Source organism: Lolium rigidum, chromosome 7 (assembly GCF_022539505.1).
Source record: "Lolium rigidum isolate FL_2022 chromosome 7, APGP_CSIRO_Lrig_0.1, whole genome shotgun sequence".
Classification (NCBI taxonomy): domain Eukaryota; kingdom Viridiplantae; phylum Streptophyta; class Magnoliopsida; order Poales; family Poaceae; genus Lolium; species Lolium rigidum.
In genome coordinates, this window is record NC_061514.1 from 127,029,085 (window position 1) to 127,053,428 (window position 24,344).

Consider the following 24,344-nt stretch of genomic DNA (forward strand, 5'->3'; position numbering starts at 1 on the left):
ATATCTTTACGAATTTTTATGGTAACAGCACAAAATCTGTTTTCAGGACAACACTTCCCCAAACATTACTTTCTTCCTATTAGAGGCTATTCTTGGCACAAAAACAAAATAAAAATGATAAGTAGAGGTCATTAAAGTAGTAATAACTTCCAAGACTCAACATAAAGAAAAATAACTAATAAAACATGGGTTGTCTCCCATAAGCGCTTTTCTTTAACGTCTTTCAGCTACGCGGCGAGCATCAAGTATTATCAAGTGAAGAAGCATTAAGATCAATGCGAGAAGTCTTTTCAACAAAGATTTGTATTTTATCAATATGAGTCTTAGAAGACCCTTTCTCTGCACTTTTGGGTGCACTACTTTCATCAAATGGATTTTCAGGAACAATCCAATCAAAATTCTTTTCCCATGCTTCATGCATTGCTACTAATTTTAAAGGTATAGGTATTTTACCTTCTCTACTATTTTTTGGTTTGGTCAAGTGTACCAAAGATGTCTACACATGAACCTAGCGTATCAAATCGATAAAAAACTTTCGTAGCTTCTATAACCACATCTTTAAATTCTCGAAGCAAAATTTCTAGATTAAATATTTCTTTTCATCCTCCTCAATTCCATGGAGTTTATAAAACATTTGCTAAATAAATGGGTTAAGGCTAAAAAATCTAGCCTCCAGCATTTGAACTATACAAGCTGCAGCAGTTTCATAATCAGGAGCAAGTTCTACCAGAGATTTATCCTCAATATCTTTATGCTTACTAACATGATTGAATAATTTTTCAATGTTATCTTTCCTAATTATAGAACCACTACCTACAGATAGGTCCTTCAGATCGTACTTAGGAATCAACATAATGAACTAGAAACAAAATAACAACTATGTAAGAAACTAATTTTTTGTGTTTTTTATATAAAGACAACTATAAAGTAAACTAATTTTTTTGAGTTTTTGATATAATGAAGCAAAAAAAATAAAGTAAACTAAGCAAACTATAACAAAGTAAAGATATTGGAGATGAGAGACTCCCCTTGCAGAAATCCTCTTTCTCCCCGGCAACGACGCCAGAAAAAGAGATTGATGGTGCTCATCGTAACGCCGACTTCACACTGTTGGGGAACCCCAAGAAGAAGGTATGATGAGCACAGTAGCAAGTTTTCACTCGGTAAGAAACCAAGGTTTAATCGACCAGTAGGAGAAAGGTGTGACTTCTGAAGGTGTTGCTAGCTGACTAGTGGCAGTGCACACTACCGACATCAGCAACAACGTGGAACCTGCACACAACACAACCAAAGTACTTTGCCGCAACTTACAGTGAGGTTGCCAATATCACTGGTTTGCTGAACACAAAGGATTAGACGTATCGAGTGGAAAGAGATGTTTGCAGAAAGTAAACAGAACATGTATTGTGGTAGAAGTTATCAGTAAAGGAAACAGGATCAGGGTCCACAGTTCACTAGAGGTGTCTCTCCATAAAAATAAATAGCATGTTGGGTGAACAAATTACAACTGGGCAATTGACATAATATCGACCATACATGACAAGATGATTACTATGAGATTTGATTAGGCATTACAACATAATACATAGACCATAATCCAAGTGCGTCTATGACTAATAATCCACCTTCAGGTTATCATCCTTTCAGTATTAAGTTGTAAGCAAAAGACTATCGCATTAAGCAATGTGTGTAAAGTAAATAATAGAATTAGCCTCGGATAAAACATTGTTGTTTTCTCCCTAGTAGCAACAACACATCTACAATCTTAGAAGTTATTTTCACTCTCCCAGAAAACTAGAGGCATGAACCTACTATCGAGCATAAAGACCCCCTCTTGGAGTCACAAGTGTCCACTTGGCCAGAGTTTCTACTAGCAACGGAGAGCATGCAAGATCACAAATAACATATGACATGAATATATAATCAATCTCAACATAGTCTACAATACTCATCGGATCCCAGCAAACACAACATATAGGATTACATAAAGATGATCTTGATCATGTAGGGCAGCTCACAAGATCTACATGAAGCACAAAGTGGAGAAGACAAACATCTAGCTACTGCTATGGACCCATAGTCCAGGGATGAACTACTCACGCATCACTTCGGAGGTGGGCATGGCGATGTAGATGCCTCCGGCGATGATTTCCCCCTCCGTCAGGGTGCCGGGAAGAGCTTCAGAACCCCCCAAGATGGGTTCTGCGATGGCGGTCGCAACAGAAACTTTCGTGGATGGAGGCTCGGGTATCCAGGGTTTTCTCGAGAAGATATATAAATAGGCGGAGGATTTAGGTCGGTGGGATGCCTAGGGGGCCACACCCCCCTTGGCGCGGGCCAGGCATAGGCTGCGCCATGGGGTGGTTTGGCCGCCCTGTGGCACTTCCTCGACCCCCCTCTGGACTTCGTCTTCGTTTCAGTAAAATATTAACTTCGGCTTTTGTTTCGTCCAATTCCGAAAATAATTCCTGTACAACTTTTCTGAAATACAAAAACAGCGGAAAACAGGGAACTGACACCGTGGCATCTTGTTGATAGGTTAGTGCCGGAAATCATGTAAGAATGCAACACAGTGTAAGCAAAACATATATGAATTGGTGTAAAACAAGAATGGAGCATCAAAAATTATAGATATATTTGAGACGTATCAGTAGCCCCGAGTCTAGGGATGAGTGTTTGCAACCATGCGTAGACTCAAGTTGTACTACTCGAAGATATTGCTGTCGATGCTTTTCGAGATTCCTTTATCATCCGATACTTCTAATATATCGGGTCTTCGAAGGCTTCGGGTGAAGTCGAACAATTGATCGTGCGTAAAGGATAAGAGTAACGAGCCCAGCTTTACTTGATAAATCAATGTTGGTTAACTGCCGATGGCAAGACAACGTTACCCTACACAGAATCAAGGTCCCGGCCTCGATCCTGGATTTGTTGGAACCTTCGGGTCTGTTCTTCTTTGAATCCCTTTTACTATTAATGCTTTTGCTATTTTTATCGGGTGCGCGTCCAGCGCTTCCGATGGGAGTAGCCCCCGAGTCTAGGGATGGATGTTTGCAACCATTCGTAGACTCAAATCGAGTAGCCGAAAGTTGTAAATTCCTTCGGATGTTACTTTTATTTGAATGCTTCATCGAAAGGAGCTTATAACTTTGATGACATCACTACAAACAGTAGCATCAGCGCAGTGGTGCGTCCCTTGATCCTATGCTCGTGAGACCCAAGTTCGATTCCTACATACGACACCAATTGACGAGGGAGCTCCTTGGCAATGCCCACCATGAGCGGCTTAGGGTTGACGGAATTCTGAAGGCTAGCACGAGACATCGGATACCAAACAAACGGGGAGAGATATTTACCTAGGTTCGGGGTCCTCGATGAAGTAAAACCCTTACTTCATGCTTGTCTGATCTTGATTTATCGAGTAAAACAGGTTACAATGGGGTAGCCGATAGACTACTATGATCGACTCGCCGGGAGGCAAGGATTTTAGGGTTTGTGTACTAAGTTGCGGTGGTTTCGTGTATCATGGTTTTGTCATTCGGCAGGCCCTCTCCTGGCCCTTATATAGCAGGCCAGGTCCCGAGATTCCTGTCCGAACTCGACTAGGTTACATTGAGATCTAATCTTTCCTTTATCGATGCCTTCTTGCCTTGTTCATCAAGAATTTGTCTCCTGGTAGGTATCCTTCGTTGCAACCGACGTATGGGCCCCCTTGGTCTTGGACAATCTTCAGGGGACCCTAGTTGGGCAAAGGGAGGTAGACTAATGTCGGGTGTACCAGAAGGGTAATGCCCACATCAAGATACCTCTAGGCCCCTGGAGTTATCCGATCGAGAAATGCATGCACTATAAAAAAACCCTTACCCGGCGGAATTTTTTGGATGCGAAGCAAAAAAGTACCTACAAAATGTTTTTGACCGACAACTGTTATTTCTCAGCAGCTATCAAGGCCGGCGGCCAATTTTACACCGTGATGTAGTTGATAACGGCACAAAATTGTGTTGTCGTAGGTGCCAAGAGTGAAACTCTTTTATGCCGTACTACGGGAAATGAGGCATTAATTATTGGACCGTCCATTGTAACCTCAATTAGTTGTGGGTGCCATGAATGAGAAAGATTTATGTTGTTTAGTTTCCATAATTTAAAGTGCTGCTTTTGTTCGATGATGTTGTATGTTGTGCACCAGACAATGTTTGCCATTAGGGACTTCGAAGGGAATTATCGTTAAGTGTGGCTGGAGGTACGTGGGGCTCAAAGTGACAACAATCTGTCGCATCTTTCAATCTTGTCTTAACAAGGAGTACGAGGTTCAATATCCTATGACCATAGCCACGAGGAGACCCTTAATTATTGGACGTGTGCGGCACGCGATGGGAGAAAGGTAGTGGTTATGAGGGCTGTGGAACATTGCTTCTGGGAGCACCTTTATTCAGGCCTCTCCTCAATTCACACACATGTAAGAGTAAACATATTAAATCCTAATAAATATAGTACACATGCTAGTGGTAAATCTATTAATACCCGAGAATTCTTTACCCCCACTGAATTTCAAGCACGTCATAGCATTAGCACTATCCCGTTTCTCTTTACATTTTTATTTACCAGTACTTTATTGTCTCTTTACAATCACTTTGTTTACCTTGCCTTGAATTAAGAATAACTGTTAAATATAATTTACTGAAGAAATAAAACCATTATCAATCAGCTCCACTATAGATTCGATACTCTTACTTTTGAAAACTAGCTACACACGATCTGTGGTATTGTAGTCATCAACGGTACTAAATAATCTATTGTATGTTAATGTACTGAGGCATTTAAATCTTGATGCCTCCTACGAGAGCGTGTGGCGGATGGGTATAGGTCGCAAGGCTTAAGGCATGATGGCTTTGGATGGACGTGCTTTTTTTTCCGCTGCCATTTCAATTTGGTGTTTCGCCTAACGAGGCATTATGTATAACTTAGTGATGCATGTAAAATGCATACATGAATTTTATAGTTTGTTCTAAAATCTTTATTATCTTGCAATTTTATTTTATTTATTGGGACTAACCTACTAATAGTTGCAAAACTGCACAAACACCTTGTTTTACACTTTATTGTGTAGGAAAAACATAAATATAGAAGGAAATCCCTTATTATAGCGAAATCCGGAGTTTTCTGGAATCTGTTCATCCAGAATACTTTTTAAAAATCTCCCAGAAAGTACGAAGGTAGCCTATGCTAGAAAGGAAAGTTGTGTAGAATTTTCATACCTTCCGTTTGAAGTAAAGAACACCTCAAACGGAGTTTTTATGCAAAATCTGGACCCGTTTTACTGAAGGATACACATGCAGTTTCGAGACGCGAAAATTTGTGGCGTGGTTGACTCAAACTCTTTCCATACCTGAGATTCGGCCAAGCCACAAATTTATGGGCTCATAAAGAACAGAAGGGAGTTTTAGGAAGGTTCTAGAGGTGCCCAAAAGCCCTTGAATCAAAGAGCATCTATCCTATGACCAAGATTGCATCTCCACCTCTATATATTGAGGGGAAACCCTACTTTAGGAGCGGCGCATCCATTGTGAAGAAAATCCTCCTCGTTGCCAGCCGCCAAGGAGGAGGATAATCGCCTCCACACCAGAACCAAGTCCAAAGTGAAGAAGGGGCAAGGGGCTGCTGCTCCCTAAGGACGTCGCCCCTCCAGGAGCCGCCGCCATGGGGATCGTCATCGCCATCTTCACCTTAGGGCTGCACCTCTGCATCACCATATATGGCACCTCTTCATCATCTCCCTACTTTAATCTCTTGGCAAAAATAATGTGAGATGCAGTCTATTGTTTTCCCATGATCTATTGTGTCTCTGTGTCTTCGTTTCAGTAGTGATTTGTTTATGGTAATTGTGATATAATTTGTTGTTGGTTGCATAAAAGTATATGTTATCTTCTATGATGATCTTGTTGTACTAATATATGAGTGAACACATATGTTTGGGGATGCACAAGGTTGTCACCATTGCATGTTGATAGGATGAGGGATAGCCGGAGTTTGACAGAAACCGAATCCTAAGTCATAGAGATACATGTTGTATTAATTCATGGTTAATCAACAAAGATATTATCATGGGTCCTTAGATCTAAATGTGGTGGTTGGACTTTATGTCTTAATAATTCCCTTGTTTGCTCTTAATTGGCCTTGGTATCAGTCACTAGGGGTGTATTTGCTCATGTATATGACTACAACTATTCATGGCTCCTCCTTAGAAGAAACACTAAAAAGACTATACTAAGCTTCACTAATTGTGACAACCACACAAATGAAATAGCAATTTTCCTGAACACTTACTCCCTTGAGTTACTTCACCTTAATCCACTTCACCTCACAGACTTTACTTTACTTGCACTAGTTTTACTTCCTACGATTATTTTCAATACTTTACAATTTTTTAGTTAGTACCTAAAACAACCACACACACACACACTATAGTCTCTATCTTTGCATAGAAGGCCATGTAAGTGGGTCATAGGGCTTTAGAGAATATATATTTACCTTCAACTTCTCGTGGGTTCGACACTCAAATACTTATCGAATTGTACTACGGTGATACCCATGCACTTGGGGGTTATCACTTGGACATGTTGGACATGTTTATATGAATTTAAATTAGGCAATGTAGTTGGTGTAAACTTGGATATCAGTTCGGTTATGTTCACTGACACTTTGATCATGGGATCCCGGTTGGATGCATAACCTGTATTTTGGAAAACTAGTTTGGGGTCCCCACACCTGTTCAATGGGGGGAGATCTTCTCTAGGTGATCTCTAGACCTATTTGTGGAACATCTACACCTTGGATTCTCAGCGGAACTTCGGAAAGTCCACACATTCGATGCTCGACGATTGACACCTAACTTCTAGGAGATGTCGAATCTCCAAGAATAACAAGTTTGATCTTCTTGGTTGCAGCCTCCTCGTGTTTGATGCTCAGCTAAACACAAATCATCATTATCTCTATGTATATGATTCGATATATGAGAGATATGAGGGGATGAAGTAGATATGCAGATCACAAGGATCCTTGGAATTTTGTTCCAGTTCCACCAACCTTGTCCGTGGGAGGTAAGACTCTATTTATAGGTTGATGTAAGGATCTAGTCATTGATAGTTATTGTATAAAATTCTTGTGTACCAAGAATGTGTAACTGTCGTGTAATATCTAGTTCTGATATCCAAGGTTATCCTCTGCGTGGAGGTTGTCCTCTCTGATGAAGATGCAACTATGATTCAATCATCTAGAACTCTGTAACAACCATGTTTTATAACTCTTGGGTGTCAACTTTTCACAACACGAGGCAATAATATCAACACTGATTTACTTCAGTACGTGGCCGTGATTCAACCATGTGTTCAAACTAGGGTCTCAAGATATTCAGCTCAGACTGATACCTTCAAAGATGATTTTTGGGGATTTAGGTATATTATGTATATGGTATGTGCTTAAATAAGCACGCACAACAAATTTTAGATGATGCCTTAAAGATCAAAATTGATAGTACGATTGTTCTTATCACTCAAAGCTATAAAATAAGACTACATCTTCATAACTCGGCTCCAAGTCTGTTGGTACGTTGGATCCTCTTGTTTCTTCAAGTATGTACTCGATCCTTCATGTGTTAAACGGTACTACTTTTCAACCCTGATGGTTCATCATGTGCGCTGAGGCACTCCTTATGTAGGTAGCCTTTGCATCTAGTTCTTCAGCTTCATTATCACCACAACAGATAATCATCAAGGGCGTTCTGTTGAGTTCTTGTGTTGTCAAGAGGATGCACCTTGAGTCATTCATTGATTGTTGTGTGTTCATTGATTGTTGTGTTCGTATTATCGTTGCTACGTCATATAGATCACAAGGGTGTCAGTTGAATCGCTTCGATCTAGAAAATAGTTGTGTCTTGAGATCTTCGTTGATTGTTGTCTTCATCTTGTCAGTCCTACAATAGATAGCATACAAGAACACTAGTTGAATTGCTTGCATCAAACACATAGGTGCGTCTTGAGATCTTCGCTAATTGTTGTTTTCTATTGCATGTTGATACAACAAATAGACCTCATCATCGCCATTGAGTTGCTTGTATCAAGAGAATAGTCGGACTTTTGAGTTCTACATTGACTGGTGACTTCAATGTCATTAAGGATAGAACACCATTGAGTTTCTTGTATATCAAACAGAAGGTTCGGAAATTCGTCTTGGCTCCCGCGAGCATTTGCTCCCGGATTTTTGGGGAGCAAATTTTGTTTTTCAAAACTTTTCAAAAAATTCCGAAAAAAATCATGCACGTTCCTGACCATGGCACGTACCACCTTGTGAAATTTTGCTGCGAAATGTCATCGTATGCGTCCTGGGCAAAAATGACAAATTTCCAGATCTGAGATTCAAATTTTTGGATCTCATTTCATGTCAGAAATTTGTCATTTTTGTCCAGGGCGCATACGATGACATTTTGCAACGACATTTTACACGTTGGTGCGTGCCATGATCAGGTACGTGCATGATTTTTTTCATAATTTTTTGATAAGTTTTCGATTTTTTCTATTTTTTTAAAAAAACCGGGAGCAAATGCTCCCGGGAGCCAAATCGCCGCTCCCACGGAAGGTTGTGCTTTTGAGTTTTAGGTTTTGTGTTGTTTTCAACGTTATTTTGGCTTTTACAACTGATGGTCCTCATAAGCATCAGTTTATTTGCTTGAATCAAGCACATTGTTGCGCTTGTGAGCTCCTCTTAAATGGTTTCTTAAATGGTTGTATTTACCATATCATTGTTACATTGGAATTTTTTCGAGGACACTAGTTGGAGTGCTTGCATCAAAGAGATGGTTGCGCCTTGAATACTCCATGTGGCGATGTCTCAACGACATCATTGCTCCATCAGATGGTTCTCACACGCGCAGGTTGAGTTGCTTGAATCGATCATATGGTTGCACTTGTGAGTACCTCATCGATTGTAAGTTTTAGAGATACCTTTGTTGCAGCAGATATACCTCAAGGAGTGTCAAGTGGGTCTTGTCTCAAAGCAAGTGATTTTATCCCATGAGTTCATCATATAGTGATGCTTCATCGTTGGCCTTCCACTTGGTATGTTGATGTAGATTGGCCTATGATGCTTAAGTACTTTTTGTGGTGTTATTTTACTGGTACACCAACCATTTTGTGATTGTGTGCTCGTAAGTACTAGATAGAATAGACAATATCTTAATTGTGTTGTAACCAATAATCGAAAACCCATTGGAGAGGACACTAGATTCACTTTCTACGACCTTCTCTGAGTCCGCCCCTCCTCTTGCATCTTCTTCATCTTTCTTCTCACGCCTTAAAGTCTCCCTACCAATCACTCTAATCTCGGGTTCCTACTCTCCCGTGATCTTCCTCTAGTCAAATTTTTGCTAACAGGTAACTGATGAGTGTTATCGAGATTCGCCGTTCCCGTTCCTATGGATCATGGTGCATGAACGCTCTGATATTGTCATTGGACAATGTTCTTAATGAATAGCTTCCATGTGTTATATTTTTTTAGTAATTCAACACTGCTCGATCCAACAGTGGAGGAAAGTTAGATGCCTATTCGATCGAGGATGACAAGATAAAAACAATAAAAGAGAACTGTTTTAGGTTTAAAAATAATAGACATTTTATACATGGTGGCATAGGCAAGTAATTTTCATTAACTCTAGTGGTCAATGCATCTTCAGAAAACTATCAGTTGTAATTTATCAATTTCTATATGGATGGTCCGGTAATTTGTTTTTATGGGGACTTCTAGCCTACGTCCCTATTTTTTCAGTATATTGCTTTAAGTATATCATAACTATTAGTCGTAATTTATCAACTTACTAAATCAATGGTTAAATATTTTAGTACATATTAGATAACCTATTTTACGATCATATAAGACCCATAGGTTGTAATTTCCTAGAGGTTCCACCAAACATTGATTTCTGACGGGGACTTAATGGACAATATGGTTACACTTAGCCCAACGAATAATGATGGTACATCATTTTGATGAACCTTATGCTTTTAAATGGAAACCTCATGCATCTTTTCAGTAAAATCTATGCATGGAGACCGATATGGGCCCACTAGCAGGATTCTCCGTAAAATACAACAAAAGATAAAGATATTTATACGGTTCCTTATAGAAATGTTTTGCTTACTAAGGACAACCTATTAAGGGGAAAATGAAAAAAAAATGTATTTGTGGCAGCAATAAAGCAATTCAACATTTATTTCTCTCATGTGTTTTCCCTCGCCTTGTATGGCAGATTGTCCATAACACTTATAATTTACGGCCACCAACTAATATCATAAATATATTTGGAAATCATTTAAATGTGATTAGCATAACAACAAGTGCTCAACTTTGTGAGAGTTTCAACTTTACCTCAGGCTATCTAGATTTGTACGTATGTTGACGTTTTTAAGAGCATGTATAATGGCAGAGAAGAAGTGCCTTCCCTTATCCCTTCATGTCATTTAGAGAAAGCAATAGACATAAATTATAAAATAATTATCTCTTATCGTCTTCACTAGCAATCAATGTAGATTAATTAATTTTTGTTAAGAAATTAATTTGCTAAGGAAAGATATATGGTACAATGCAAAATCAGTCTTCTCTTATTTTCTAAGGGATTAACTCTCAGCTAAGGGAAGACAACCTTCTCTTCTTATTTCTCGCTCCTCTAACTAAGCAAAAATCTAATGTGGCAATGCTAAGAGAATGCTGACATCACCCATTATAGATGTCCTAACAATATATCAGAGTTGCTTATTTCCCACAGGTTATCCATAAGACCATTCATTGGATCACTTTGCGGTCCTACCTTATCATCATGGACAAATGGAAGTCTACGGATACTGGGTGCAACTGTTTGCGATAATTTTCGCTAGTTCATTTTTGTAGTATCCAATTTATGTGATCCATAACTTGTAATACCTGAATAACAACTTTGCAATAAAAAGGCCGCCCGTGTGCCCCGTTTTGAGAGAAAACAATGTTTTCTTTACAAACTAAAACCTTTTTGCTGTTCTTGGCCAGGTGCTCTTTGATTCCTAACGTGTATATCAAGCAGTTGGGCCAGGAACTGTACGGGTACACCAATGGCTGCTCAACAACTGAAGCATATGAACAGAGGCAGATGCCCAGGCACCTATCCAACAGTAGGAATCGGTGCACTGAAGCCCCAAAAGCATGCCCAGAAACAAGCCACAGTGTCCGGGCTCCAATGGCCAAAACACAAAGGTTGGATCACCTCACCTCACGCATTAGCTGTGCTCCGTTCCCCAAAGGCATCGCACTTTCCAGCATACAACGCCGCATCAGATAAAATAATCTCGTCTCCGGCCGATCTCCCCTTATCCATCATTAGCCACGGCGAGCCGGCCGGCCCCTCACCCGGCGATCGATCGATGATGATTCACTCCATCACCTGCCGGATCGCCTTCTTTCTGAAGATTTGGTTTCTTCTTTTCTGGCAAGATCGAGACAAGTCGGGAGATCGCCGCGATGAGCTCTTTTTGGCCTATCCATCGTCGTCGTTCTGGCATCGTTGCATACAGCTAGCCAAGCTGGTTGCTGGTACCGAGAAGCGCGTGTGTGTTTTTCCTGAGATAATGCCTGGATATTTCTATTTCAGAAGATTGTGCGTGTTAGGTACCCACTGACACTTCTCTATGCCCACACTGTTTGTTTAGTGTATTAATGAAATTATCGGAGCAGCTTGCAAATGGAGTCCTGAACTAGCCGTGGCTTGTGAACTTTGAGCTATGGAAGGCGTTCAGATTCTAGTTCGGGCTGGTGTATACTATCGATAACTAGATAAAACTAAATAAAAAAGATTAAATAAAAAAATAAATGATAAGCTACGAAATGCAGTAATTCTTCTTTATTCTTATAATTTGTTGCAATTGAACTCAGCCGAATAAATAGATCATGATACAATCATTTGAATGATAAACAAAATTCCAACTATGGAACATTTTCAACCGACAAGTTAGGCACCACATGTTTCACTCCTTTGCTGCTCAACATCATTCTTAACAAGCCTAGATTTATGTTCAAAAAAAAAAAACAAGCCTAGATTTGAACGGGTGTCACTGGATCAAAGCATGTGCCTGTCGAATCTATGCCTTGTGATCTCTGTTGGGCTAGGGAAAACAAAAGCATGGGAGCTTTTCAGCAGCAGCAGATTTGCGCTGCCGTCTTTTGGAACAGCACGCAAAGAATCATGGGGGATGGGGAGTACTCCTACTTGGTCGATCTATGTGTGGCTTAGCATGCAACTTGTGTACCAAAATCTATTAGTAGATACCTCCAATACGAATCATTCACGTCGTTCATAATTGGCATCCGGTTTGTCTCTGCTAGTAGGAATGTGGTGTTGCAATTGCACGGAATGGTCCTCCCTCCATTGACATTCTTGGTTCTGGGTACGTAACGTAGCTAGGGTACCTGCCTCAGCTCTCCCAAGAACAATATTATCTTGGGAACCAATTCTTGCATGGGTGTGGTAGTACCGTGTCGCTGTCTTGCGCCTGAAATGAGGACAAGTAGGCACACATTCTGCTGTATTTTAAGGGGTCAAGCAGTTTATCTTGTCTCGAGTGGCTGTGGTTTTCACTCTAAGGAAGAAATCACCAATGACTGTCAAAACTTTGGTCAGATAACAGGTCCTCTTTATCTATCTGAAAGTTTCTGCTTCAGTCAATTCGGAGCTTAAAAACAACATATATTTGGTTGACACGGAACCTGATTGCAAGAACCAAAGGTCGATCGAGCTGCCCAACAGTTTGACCAAGGCAATCCATGCATATCCACAACTTCTTCCCTGCCTATTTCATGCATGTGCACACACCTTTCCACCCTCCCAACTCACTCAGCCTCACACGGCCGAGAATGGCACTGCACATCGGCACTGCGCTGCCACTATGGATCGATATCGACCTCGAAATTCCGACGCGAGCAGGGGGCAGGGCCCGGCCGCACTACCTGCCTCTTTCCGCATCCATTCACAAGGGCAGGGTCATCGCCGTGCGGCGCCTATAAATAAAGCCTCCACCACCAACTTGCCATTTACCAACGCAGCTGAGCTGAGCTGAGCTTGCCATTCCTACGAGTGCTACTACCTAATCGGGTTGACCCCCTAGAAAGCAAAGTCAGGGAAGCATGGATGTGGAGAGCTCCGCCGCGCAGGAGGTCTCCGTCGACTGGCGGGGCCGCCCCTGCGCGCCTGGCCGGCACGGCGGCATGCGGGCCGCCGTCTTCGTCCTAGGTACGTACGTCCTACTTAATCAACTACGGACGAGCTATGTAGCAATGTCCATGGCTTGTAAGCTGAAGCGTGGAACGGATGTGCGCTTGCAGGGATCCAGGCGTTCGAGATCATGGCGATCGCGGCGGTGGGGAACAACCTCATCACCTACGTGTTCGGGGAGATGCACTTCCCGCTGTCGGAGGCGGCCAACGTGGTCACCAACTTCGTGGGCACCATCTTCCTCCTCTCCCTCATCGGTGGCTTCCTCTCTGACTCCTACCTCGGATGCTTCTGGACCATGCTCACCTTCGGCTTCGTCGAGCTCTCGGTACTCCTCTCCACCAAATCTAGCTTAACCTATCTTCAGTAATCCTGCATTCGTCTGGCTTCTTAGATCATTATCTTTCAGTCTCATCAATAAAATTGACGCACAGACTGGGAGCTTTGCTTCTCGGGGGGGAAAAAATCTTTTACTCATACTTGACAACGAGCAGCTAGCAGTAGTGAGTAATGACCAATCGGACACCTGCCTGTGTGTTCCAGGAGGAATACGGAGCGTGCCAGAGTGTTTTTCCTTTGTGGTTTTGACTGTTGTTTTCACGGAAAGGGAGATGAACTTGGATGGATAATGAATTGGCCTCATCGCCAATCACCATGCACGGACCAGATATGTTGCTCCTGGTTTCAAAAAAGGTGTTTTAATTTGGACAGGTTGAATTCAACGCAGCATGGCGTGGTCACCCGGTGCTACACGCGGCTAACGGCGCTAATTATTTGTTTTATTTGAAAGAAAGCGAGTTGAACTAGACATGCCAAAAGGAATTTTGTTGTTGTTGGGACTTGCCTGAAAACAACTTGTCCACAGAAAGTGGTGCTAGTGTTACTCGCCTACTTAGCACTAACTATCCGTCGTAGGCGCTCCTTTCTTTCCAAGTAGGGTAGTACTTGTATTAGCATACAACTTTTGCAATTTACCTTAAAACCCTGCATTAATGGAATGATGGAATCAAAGAAACCAGCCACAGTTTAATCGGAAACATATGCTTTTGCAAGTTCAGACCTTTTTGATTTGCAATGGATGCTTACCAGTATCATCGTTCTGTGTTTTCTTCAGGGCTTCATACTGCTGTCAGTGCAAGCGCACCTGCCGCAGCTGAAGCCGCCGCCGTGCAACATGGCGTCCATGGACGGCAGCTGCGAGCAGGCCAAGGGCTTCAAGTCCAGCATCTTCTTCGTCGCGCTCTACCTGGTGGCGCTCGGCAGCGGCTGCCTCAAGCCCAACATGATCGCGCACGGCGCCGACCAGTTCGCCGGCGGGGCAGACAATTCCAAGAGGCTCTCTACCTACTTCAACTCGGCCTACTTCAGCTTCTGCCTCGGCGAGCTCATCGCTCTCACGGCGCTGGTCTGGGTGCAGACGCACTCTGGGATGGACGTCGGCTTCGGTATCTCTGCCGCTGCCATGGCCGCCGGGCTCATCAGCCTGGTCTCCGGTGCGGCCTTCTACCGGAACAAGCCTCCTCAGGGCAGCATCTTCACGCCTATTGCGAGGGTAAGAAATCTTACACGAGTAATTAAAACACACTGGTTTGAAAACATGTACACTTGGTATTGTCTTTTTACTTAGCTAACAGTACTCAGGGAGGTTACCCTGCATCCTGACTAACTTAATTCATTCTAAAATTGGAGATGGTTGATCTCTTAAACAAAGAAATTGGGCATAGTTTGGACTTTGGAGTGTTGTGCTAGTGGCAACTTGCTGTATGTCAGTATGTTAAACATCTCCTTGTGCTACACAAGTCCATTCCATAGATTTCCAAGATACTCCCGTATGCAAGAACTTTTGTCATGATCATTGATCTGATCATATTGTTATAGCCCTCTTGTACCGTATGATTAGATTAGATATTCTTGAAATAGTAGGCTGATTTCTTTTTGTCATCATTCAGTCCGAGCGGTTGCTGCACTATGCCCATCTTGTCATATTCTACAGTTCTGCATTTTGGGATCATATGATAGGTAGACGTAGTTTACCTATTTGATCACCGATCAGATCTAGTCAGATACCTAGAACGGATATGCTATCTGCAAGTTGTGCCTGCGTTGCATTTTCAAAAGTTTATGATTAGTTACTGTCTGTTAGGATGTCAGTTCTAGGCAGCTATGATTTTGATCATATTGATAAGGACAGAACGACAGAACTGACTGCGGGCTATGTAAGTTGTCACGTGCTGATTTGCAATATATGCATTTGCTTTACTATTTTGGCATGGGTTCAATGATGACAAGCAAGTAATGGTAAATTATTGAGTCATTCTTCGTGCTGATATTGTAAACTAAGTTAAAACTATTTTGGCACAGAAATGTACTTATGGACTCGCAGAAATTCTAACCATGATAAAATTGATTGCAGTTGTCACGGCAATAGCATTTGCTTCAGTTTCTTTCCAGTTGCTGCTGATACTGATAAAGTTGTTGTAACACTGACGAAGTTGCTGCGGACTGTGATAAATTGTGCAGGTGTTCGTCGCTGCCTTTAACAAGAGGAAGGAAATCTGCCCTAGCAATCCTGCAAACGCCGGAGTTTGTGAGCCCGCACGCCTGGCCGGCAACTTCAGTCATGGCAACAAATTCAGGTGAGCATTGAGCAAGGCCAAAATCCAGCATATCAGCCTCGGCAGATTGCTCTGAATCCGAGTTGTTATACCTGACACTCTGAAACTATATAGGTTCTTGGACAAGGCGTGCATCAGAGACGCAGCGCAGCAGGGGGGCAGCAACACGAAGCCAGAGAGCCCGTGGCGGCTGTGCACGGTGGCCGAGGTGCAGCAGGCCAAGACCCTCCTCGCCGTGACGCCCATCTTCGCCTGCACCATCGTGTTCAACACCGTGCTCGCGCAGCTGCAGACCTTCTCCGTGCAGCAGGGCAGCGCCATGGACACCGCGATCTTCGGGGGATCCTTCCGAATCCCACCAGCGTCGCTGCAGGCCATCCCCTACGCCATGCTCCTCGTGCTAGTCCCGGCCTACGAGCTCCTCCTCGTACCGTTCATGAAGCGGCTCACTGGCACGCGGTCCGGGATCACGCCGCTGCAGCGCATCGGCGTGGGCCTCTGCACCGTCGCGTTCTCCATGGTCTCCGCCGCCACCGTCGAGCGCCGGCGCCGGGACCTCGCGGCGTCCGGGACGCAGATGTCCGTGCTGTGGATCGCGCCGCAGTTCCTCGTGTTCGGCGTGTCGGAGATGTTCACCGCCGTGGGGCTCATCGAGTTCTTCTACAAGCAGGCCTGCGCCGGCATGCAGTCCTTCCTCACGGCGCTCACCTACTGCTCCTACGCGTTCGGGTTCTACCTCAGCTCCGTGCTCGTGACCACGGTGAACAGGGTCACGGCCAAGCACGGCGGCGCCGGCTGGCTGGGCGACAACGACCTCAACAAGGACAGGCTGGATCTCTTCTACTGGATGCTCGCAGTGCTCAGCGTGATCAACTTCTTCTGCTACCTGCTCTGCGCAAAGTGGTACAATTCAGGAGTGGATGGCTCTGATGCTGCCTCTGCTCAGATTGCAGCAGAGGGTAATGGCAAGGAGATCAGCTGAAGAACTGCACCATAACAAGACTGAAACTGTGTATGGCTATAGTTATATGTACAAATGCATGAGAAAAGGTGGATGATAGTAGAGGTATTAGGTTAAGAAGGTCTGCTTTGATAAGGAATAGGAAGTACAGTATACTTATGCTAGTTATGCAGCAAAACAACTCCTCAGCAAAACAACTCCTCAGAAAAATATAGGACAATTAGATCACTTTTGACAAATCTAAGACACTTTTGGTGGGACTGAGGGAGTATTATGAAACACGAGTCCAACCAAATATTTTAGACAACAAAATGCATATAAGATGCATAAATCACAAATATTTTTGGGGGGCCGGCAATAATGTAGCAAGCAATTTAATAAAAAGTGTCCCATCACAAGTAGTAACAAAAGTTTCCAGTTAGCAACTTGAGACGTTCGTCAGTGCAGCAAATTTTCCAATGCTCATCATCCTACAGAATGATGCAACGCTCACGCTCCCTCTTTAATTTCTCATTTTCTTCTCGAACAACTCTGCTTTCATGTTCAGCCTTCTCAAGGCGTTCCTTGGCAACTTTCCTATCATTTTCAGCCTTCTCTAGGTTTACCTGCAGACTACGGATCTGGTCTGCCATTATATTCACCGCATACTGCCTTGCTTTCTGCTCTTCTTGAAGCTGCTTTTCCAGCCTCTCAGTTGTGCAGTTGAGCTTTTCCTCCACCTATAAAATGTATTTTTTAGATAGTTAAATATAAATGATAGAAACCAAATTGCAGTTCATAGGTAGTTTATGGGTGACATTTTTTGACTTATCTTCAAAGCAGAATATTGACAAGAGAACATATGGAACATACTTACACTAAAAACATAGTTTCACATGGAAGGATCATAACCAGTGAACTTCTCAACATAAATCATGTTTGGAACTGGAGGTAGTACATCTAATGTGTAAACACACACTTTGTTTACAAATTGTACTCAAAGGTGAAAATGCTTGATCTGACATTCACTAACTGGAGTGGATTAGGCAACATCAACACACGTATGTCATGTCCTGTCTGGCCTTCACAGCTTGGACTAAATGTCTTTCTTAGGTAGTGTCAACAAACATTTAAATATCTAGTAGCTATAGCCTTTCGGAGACCTCCCGCCGCGGTTATTCCATTTATAGGCTAAATAAGAAAAACCCCTAATAGCTGAGTATAGCACTATTTAGCCCCTAATTTAGCTGCTAAACCTCAATTGATCTGAATTTTTCTTCTCTTTTCCTTTTATCTCTTGCTTTCTAAATTTGTCTTCAATATGATTCGATAAACTTGTGATTTGAATAGTTGAATACTTGTTTGCCTATAATAGTTGAATGAGTTGTGGCTTGAATCATGTTTGATTTATAGTTTTCCTTTTTTTTTTGGTAACATATGACTGGAATTTTCCATGTTTTTGAAAAAAAAAATCCTAAATGAATTAGCCCGCTATAGCCTATCTATAGCCTTTAGTAGCCTATGAAAATGTCGCAACTAAATGAAATAGCCCGCTATTTTAAACAATGTGTCATAGGTTTCTGTTGGCACTTTCTTTCTCTTAATCGTTGTTGGTTCCACCTGTGGTGGCCTCATCTAGTACAGTATTATTGGTGTTTGGAACATTTAGATGCAAATGCTCAAAGACAAAGAATTTCTTCCCTTTTCAGAAAAAAAGAGAGGGTAGTACCTTCGTGAAATTAGTCCAAAGAACAATGCCATTGTGGGTAATTACGGTTATGAGCAGGGTTCCACTAAGTCCTAGAGTCGTGTAAGGAGCATGTTCAACAGATCACAAGCTTCACTTTGCCCCTAAAGCAATGTATTACAATATTCAGGTGGAAGGAGCATGTTCAACAGGTCACAAGCTTCACTTTTCCCCTAGAGAAATGTATTACAATATTCAGGTGTTTTCCCCTAGAATTTTTTTTGATGTACTTGATATCTTCTTAGAGGTAGTTTTGCTAAATAAAAATATTTGGTAACAAACAGTGTCACTTTTGCAACATGACAATTTTCTAACCAGATGCAGGGTAATCTTTTGTTGATCAATTTGTGATTGTATTCTTTACTCTAGCAACATGAGGGTCTAGAGTCTATATATATCCAGTAGGAAAAAAATATATCAAGTAGGAAGAATCATTTGTTTTTGTATATTCAGTTCAAACTTGAACTAATTTGAACTGAAACCACGACAGTTATTATGGATCATAGAGAGTACATTTTTTTCCTTGGATATGGTACAATCATCATAAAAAAAAATATTCACATGCATCGCATGATGCTGAGGATACTCGTTTCTTTCATTAATCAATATAAATGGAGACAGAAATCATAAACTTTGTTCTACGGATAAATGTGCATGAGCTCCAAGCTAAGAATTTGGTAGGCAAGACTTTAGTTAACCTGATGTACTGGAAGAATCTTACCATCTTGGTGATGTGCATAAGGTATTCATTGTTTATCTCTGTCTTTGACTTGAACATTTGATGCGCTTCCTATACCAATAGAATGATAAGTCGATAACACAGTTGAGAAAACTGAAAGCCAGGAGGCCAGAGGTAATAATACCAAAAGTTAAAAGCACCTGAATGTTCATGAACATCTCATTGGAAAATGGTATCCCATCATTAATTGATAAGACAAAGTCCAGAGCATCAAACAAACTGTTGATCTGTGACTGGCAGAGCTCAGCGTCACTGGTCTTGTTGTCAAAGAGAACAACTCTATTTTCAAATAACTTTAACATTTCCTGAAAAAGAGCATGGTCATGTAAGCAACACTTAATCAGATCTCGTCTGATTCGTAATAACACAGTTTTTTCAGGATATGATCCCATTAAATTCAAATGGAAACACTTCAGTAACAACGGAAATATATGAATTTGACCTGAAGATATGATGTGGCACTATCAGATAACATTTCTTTCCAACCGATCATCCCTCCTACTTCATCTCCATGTGTAAAAACTAATATTGCGTGATCAAGTATTTTATCACCAAAAAACAGTTTAATCGACTCAATTGTATGTTCATCTTCACAAGACAACCGGGATGCAGCTGAAAAAACCAGAAGTATTGCGTGTATTCCATCCTTTGCCTTGTCCATACACTTAGCTATCTCCCTCTGAATATCTTCAGCAGTGGATTCCATATCGAAGAAGCCTATCAAGGAAAGCGCACAGTAGTTAATAATTACTTGCGGAATGCATGAGCTGATGTGCCTTTTCGAACTTGTAATTAAAGAGTCACCAAAAAATTAATCAAGGAGCGGTTGCTATCCTACCACGAGGGATATGAAATCATATAGTAATGACATATTTGCTATGCCGTTGTGGTATCTTTGCTGTGAATGTCAGCCATATCTTACACAGAAGATACCAAAGTAGCATCATAACTTGAACTAGAATCAGAAATTGACTACGGAGGATAACACAAGGGGAAAAAAGAACTCACATCTGTTCAGCTAGTGTACATTGGGGCTCTTTTTCAGGTTTCTTGTTAATAGAAATTCAGGATCAATATTGTTTTTTCTCAGGTAAAAAATGAACTAGTAAATCCATCTAGCATATAATATGTTCTACAACAACTCCAAGTCTTTTATGCATGGTCACATTACAAAAAGATACTTACAAATCACTACAGGTTTTTAATCAATCACACGGTTGCAACCTTTTTACAGATCATACAGCTTGACAGAAAACATTAGCTGCTTGGAACATATAACTTTTCAGAAGAGCGATGCACATGTCAGTCTTTACTTCATTATCATACAATAAAAAGTAAAATAGAGAAGGAAACTAACACATATTATGACTAAGAATTCCCACCAGGAGTGTCGATGACATTCAGCGTGCGAAAAGCAGAGCCCTCCTGAAACGCCTTACTTCTGTTCTGGCAAGTCCTGGTGACCCCGCGGTAGGAGCGCTTCGATGCAAACGCTTCTTCCCCGAGGATGCTGTTTGCGGTGGCACTCTTGCCAGAGCCAATTTTGCCGACGAGGGCAAGAGTAACATCGCCATGGGAAGGGCAGGGTGTGGCAGCACCGCCCGGTCGCCGTCGCCGTCTCCGCCCTCCGCCCATGATCAATCGCTGCCTAGAAGCGAAAAGTCACCACCTCAGCAACGAAAGCTCAACTCTATCGGAACGAGAAAAGAAACATACATGGAGGGAATATAACAAGGGACCTTCCGGTGGAATGAAGCTGCCGGATCAAGATGGATGGTAAGCAATACTACCTGTACTTGAGACGGCGCAAGTAGCGGACCGAATGCAGGCTTGAAGGGCATATTAGTAGGAAGGGAGAGAGTGTTCATTGACTCGGATGCGGGAGAAGAGACCCAAACGGCGCTAGAAAAATCAATGCACATCGCGAGCTCTCGAGGATTCCGAGGGGTCCCTGCTTTTCTTTTGGGCTGCCGCTTCGTTTCACGCCGAGGTTTTTAGGTATCCTCGAGAAATGAATTAACAGGGTCCAAATCACGCCCACTTTGCTTTTATTGGAGTAGAAAAATATTTTTTGATAAATAGAATATATTAATATACCAATTACACCCAGCTTCTGCAACAACGCACCACCCTAATGGCACTACGGATGCACACAGCCAAAAAAGGAAAAGAAAACTAAGAAACAAAAGTCCCGCTACAGTATCTCGGGCCTAACAACAGCAATACATCCACCGCCATGACAACATCTGAATTACAGACTCTCCAAAAAACGACGCCTCCAAGAAGAAAACAGTGCTCAAACAACGTCGTCGTCCGATCAAAGATCTTAGGTGTTCACCCTGAAGATAGTCTCCACTCTCAAAACAATGTCTCCACTAAGGTCACTGCTAGGCACAACCAGTTAAGGCCAGACCTTGGGTTTTCACCCTGAAAGGTAGGATTCCACCATGTGTTGTCGCCCCCACTTTCATACCACTGCTATGAAGCCCGGACACCAAGCAAGCCCCTCAACAGCGCGGAGACTTGAACCTCCCTTAGCTAGTCCTCCCCTCCGGCCTTCATGAAATTCTCTTCTTCCAACTTTCATCATGGATCCATAGTCACTTGATGTTAACACAGAAAAAGAGCTTCGCGCCGCTCCCTCCAGAACCAAACGGTCGGAATAAACGCATGGGTGCGCACGACCGAATACCTCCGATCCAGCAAACTCCAGGCAAAGCACTGCTACATTCGCCGGCGGAGCCTTCCGGAACTCAACCCTCCGGCCAGATCACGAGTCCAGGCCTCCGGTAGGTCCTCCTCTTCACGCAAGAGAGGTCCTAGGACCGCCGCCTTTATTCAGGTCGGACCCCCACGTCGGCGACCATCCCGGGCTGGCCAACCCAACCCTCCACCGGCGCCATCGCCGGCTTCCATGCACCTCCATCTCACCGCCGGATGGCGGTGATAGATCAAAAATCCACCGCCACCAACCGCAGGCCGACCCTCTCCGGCGAAGAAGAGGTCACCTCCTCCGTCGAACCCAAGGCTGCTGCCCCGGGCACCCTCGTGTCGCGGAAGATGCTCGAGATCGTCTCCACGCACCGACAAGAGGCAGGGGTGGATGGCATGGCGCAGACCGAGGGCCTGGCCGCCGCCCACCACCAGCCCCTGCCGGAGTGCTGCGGGAAGCCGACGAGAGGAGGGATACCGCAGCGCCGCCCATCCCAACCGTGCCGGCCGGTCCGCCAGGGGACAGCCGACGGGAGGAGGGCCGCTGCCGTCGTCGCCCATCCCACGCGCGTCTGCTCCGCCATGCATCGAGGAGGTGGGATCCGGCCGCCGTTCTCCACGCAGCGATGAGGAAGGGCCCCGCCGCCGCCACGCCCTGAGGGACTTTGCCCCGGCGGCGCTACCGGCGACGGCGGCGGCGGAGGGTGGGGAGCAGGAGAGGTTAGGGTTGGGGTGTCGAAAAAATAGTTGACGTTCAAGGTAAGGAGAACACACGTCAAGGGTCAGTAGTAGAAAAATATTACCTGTACTGACTAAAGAGATGGATCTCTAAATCACGTTCATTCTTGTCTCCATATAATGTGTTTTATTATTTAAAAAAATTGAGCATTATATACACGGTAATGACTAGAATGACTAAACTAAATAATCATCAAAAGCAGTGCAGGACCAATCCGGAGATCACGTGTCATCCATGTTCAATATAAATATCCCTTGTCATGTCTTTCAACCATGTAAACATATTTATAAATTGGTCCCGATTCTCCACAGGTTGGAGAGGCAACCATGGACGAAATAATGTTGTAGACTGGTAGATAATGTGCATGAGAGAATTATTATTTTTGTTAAAAATCTTGTTATTTCTACATAGCTCGAGCGATCAAATAAAGACAAGTGCTCGCACCCTAATAAAAACTCAACTTATGATCAACACCACCATGTAGGCAGTTGCCAGATATACTAGCAACAGTACACGCTAGATTCAAGTTAGAAGCTACTTGAATAACGGACCACCTAGATTTAGAGAATTTACATTGAAAGTGTTTGATTTTCTAATGATGCTGCCAAAATACACATTTTGTACTTATGGGACAATAGCATTTTATTACACCTCTACAAAGATATCATGTAAATACTTTTGTCTTGAACGGGATTTTCATCTGCCAATTTTTTAAAATATTATCAACTAATACCTCACATGGAGTTTACTGAGAATTTATCGCTCTCATGTAGTTTTCACCCAAACTAGACCTTTGCGTTAATTGGACCATTTCCAAACGACGCATAACATGATCCAAAAATTTGCGGCCAACTAAATCCCTTCCGAGCGTCACATTTGGCGGAGATGACGCCAACCCCTTAGAGATTGTATCATTTGTGACGAATAATGTTATATAGAGCTGGATATTATTCCCTGAGTGTAGCATTACCCAACCACTTATCCTCTCAAAATTTAATTTCTAAACCATCCTTAATTGTAAAATGATCCAAATGGGGAGAAGTGTTTCTTCATCTCCATTGGGCCAACCCAAAATTACAAATCACCATGTTTCCAATAGAATTAGAACTTAGAGGGTTTCGTAGCAAAAACAAAAAAAATCTAACTAACGGATCCTGATATTCCCAGATCTATCGAGGAGTAATGTTTTAATGGCGAGATTCGGTGTTCATACCTTTGAAGACCAAAAGAGGTTAACGTTCCTCTAGAACGTGGATCATGTAGTCGTACATGACATCAACCTCAAGGTTAAGTTGCGGTCCTCCTATACCACCTTGAGTGTCGTATCTCCAGCGCCTCGTAGTTTCTCACACATCCGGTGCTCAACAACGCTCCCGTCTCTGATCTAGCAAAGGTGCGGAAGTAGATCTTCTGGATTCGGATCCTGGCAGCGCTCCCACTCAAAACCCTGGCCGCCCCCTTAATGGGCTCCCCTCCGGGAGGGGCCCATTTAAGGTGGGTTGCACCTTTAATTATTTAATTATTTATTTAATATTACTTTATTTAATTAATAAATAATAAATATTAT

At 42.8% G+C, this 24,344-nt stretch overlaps 2 protein-coding genes across 2 annotated transcripts; one reads left to right on the top strand and one right to left on the bottom strand.

The window, feature by feature from the left end:
- Positions 1-12,901: 12,901 nt before the first annotated feature.
- LOC124676986 (protein NRT1/ PTR FAMILY 4.3-like) lies at positions 12,902-17,224 on the top strand. The gene is made up of 5 exons (XM_047212995.1): positions 12,902-13,303; positions 13,396-13,613; positions 14,400-14,837; positions 15,806-15,921; positions 16,015-17,224. Exons 1-5 carry the CDS (start codon positions 13,198-13,200, stop codon positions 16,880-16,882), a joined length of 1,746 nt encoding a protein of 581 aa, XP_047068951.1. The 5' UTR covers positions 12,902-13,197; the 3' UTR covers positions 16,883-17,224.
- A 107-nt stretch (positions 17,225-17,331) lies between these two features.
- LOC124671971 (immune-associated nucleotide-binding protein 9-like) lies at positions 17,332-20,961 on the bottom strand. The gene is made up of 5 exons (XM_047208281.1): positions 20,709-20,961; positions 19,769-20,043; positions 19,467-19,631; positions 19,309-19,377; positions 17,332-17,580 (listed from the first exon to the last, which is right to left on the bottom strand). The coding sequence occupies exons 1-5, from the start codon at positions 20,959-20,961 to the stop codon at positions 17,332-17,334; spliced, it is 1,011 nt and encodes a 336-aa protein (XP_047064237.1).
- Between the last annotated feature and the right edge of the window lie 3,383 nt (positions 20,962-24,344).

Coding starts and splice junctions, on each gene's coding strand:
- LOC124676986 (XM_047212995.1), top strand. CDS start 13,198: ATGGATGTGGAGAGCTCCGCCGCGCAGGAGGTCTCCGTCGACTGGCGG. Junction 13,304..13,395: donor GGCCGCCGTCTTCGTCCTAG/GTACGTACGTCC, acceptor GTGCGCTTGCAG/GGATCCAGGCGTTCGAGATC. Junction 13,614..14,399: donor TCGGCTTCGTCGAGCTCTCG/GTACTCCTCTCC, acceptor TGTTTTCTTCAG/GGCTTCATACTGCTGTCAGT.
- LOC124671971 (XM_047208281.1), bottom strand. CDS start 20,961: ATGGGCGGAGGGCGGAGACGGCGACGGCGACCGGGCGGTGCTGCCACA. Junction 20,044..20,708: donor GAATGTCATCGACACTCCTG/GTGGGAATTCTT, acceptor TTTCCTTGATAG/GCTTCTTCGATATGGAATCC. Junction 19,378..19,466: donor AGATGTTCATGAACATTCAG/GTGCTTTTAACT, acceptor CTATTGGTATAG/GAAGCGCATCAAATGTTCAA.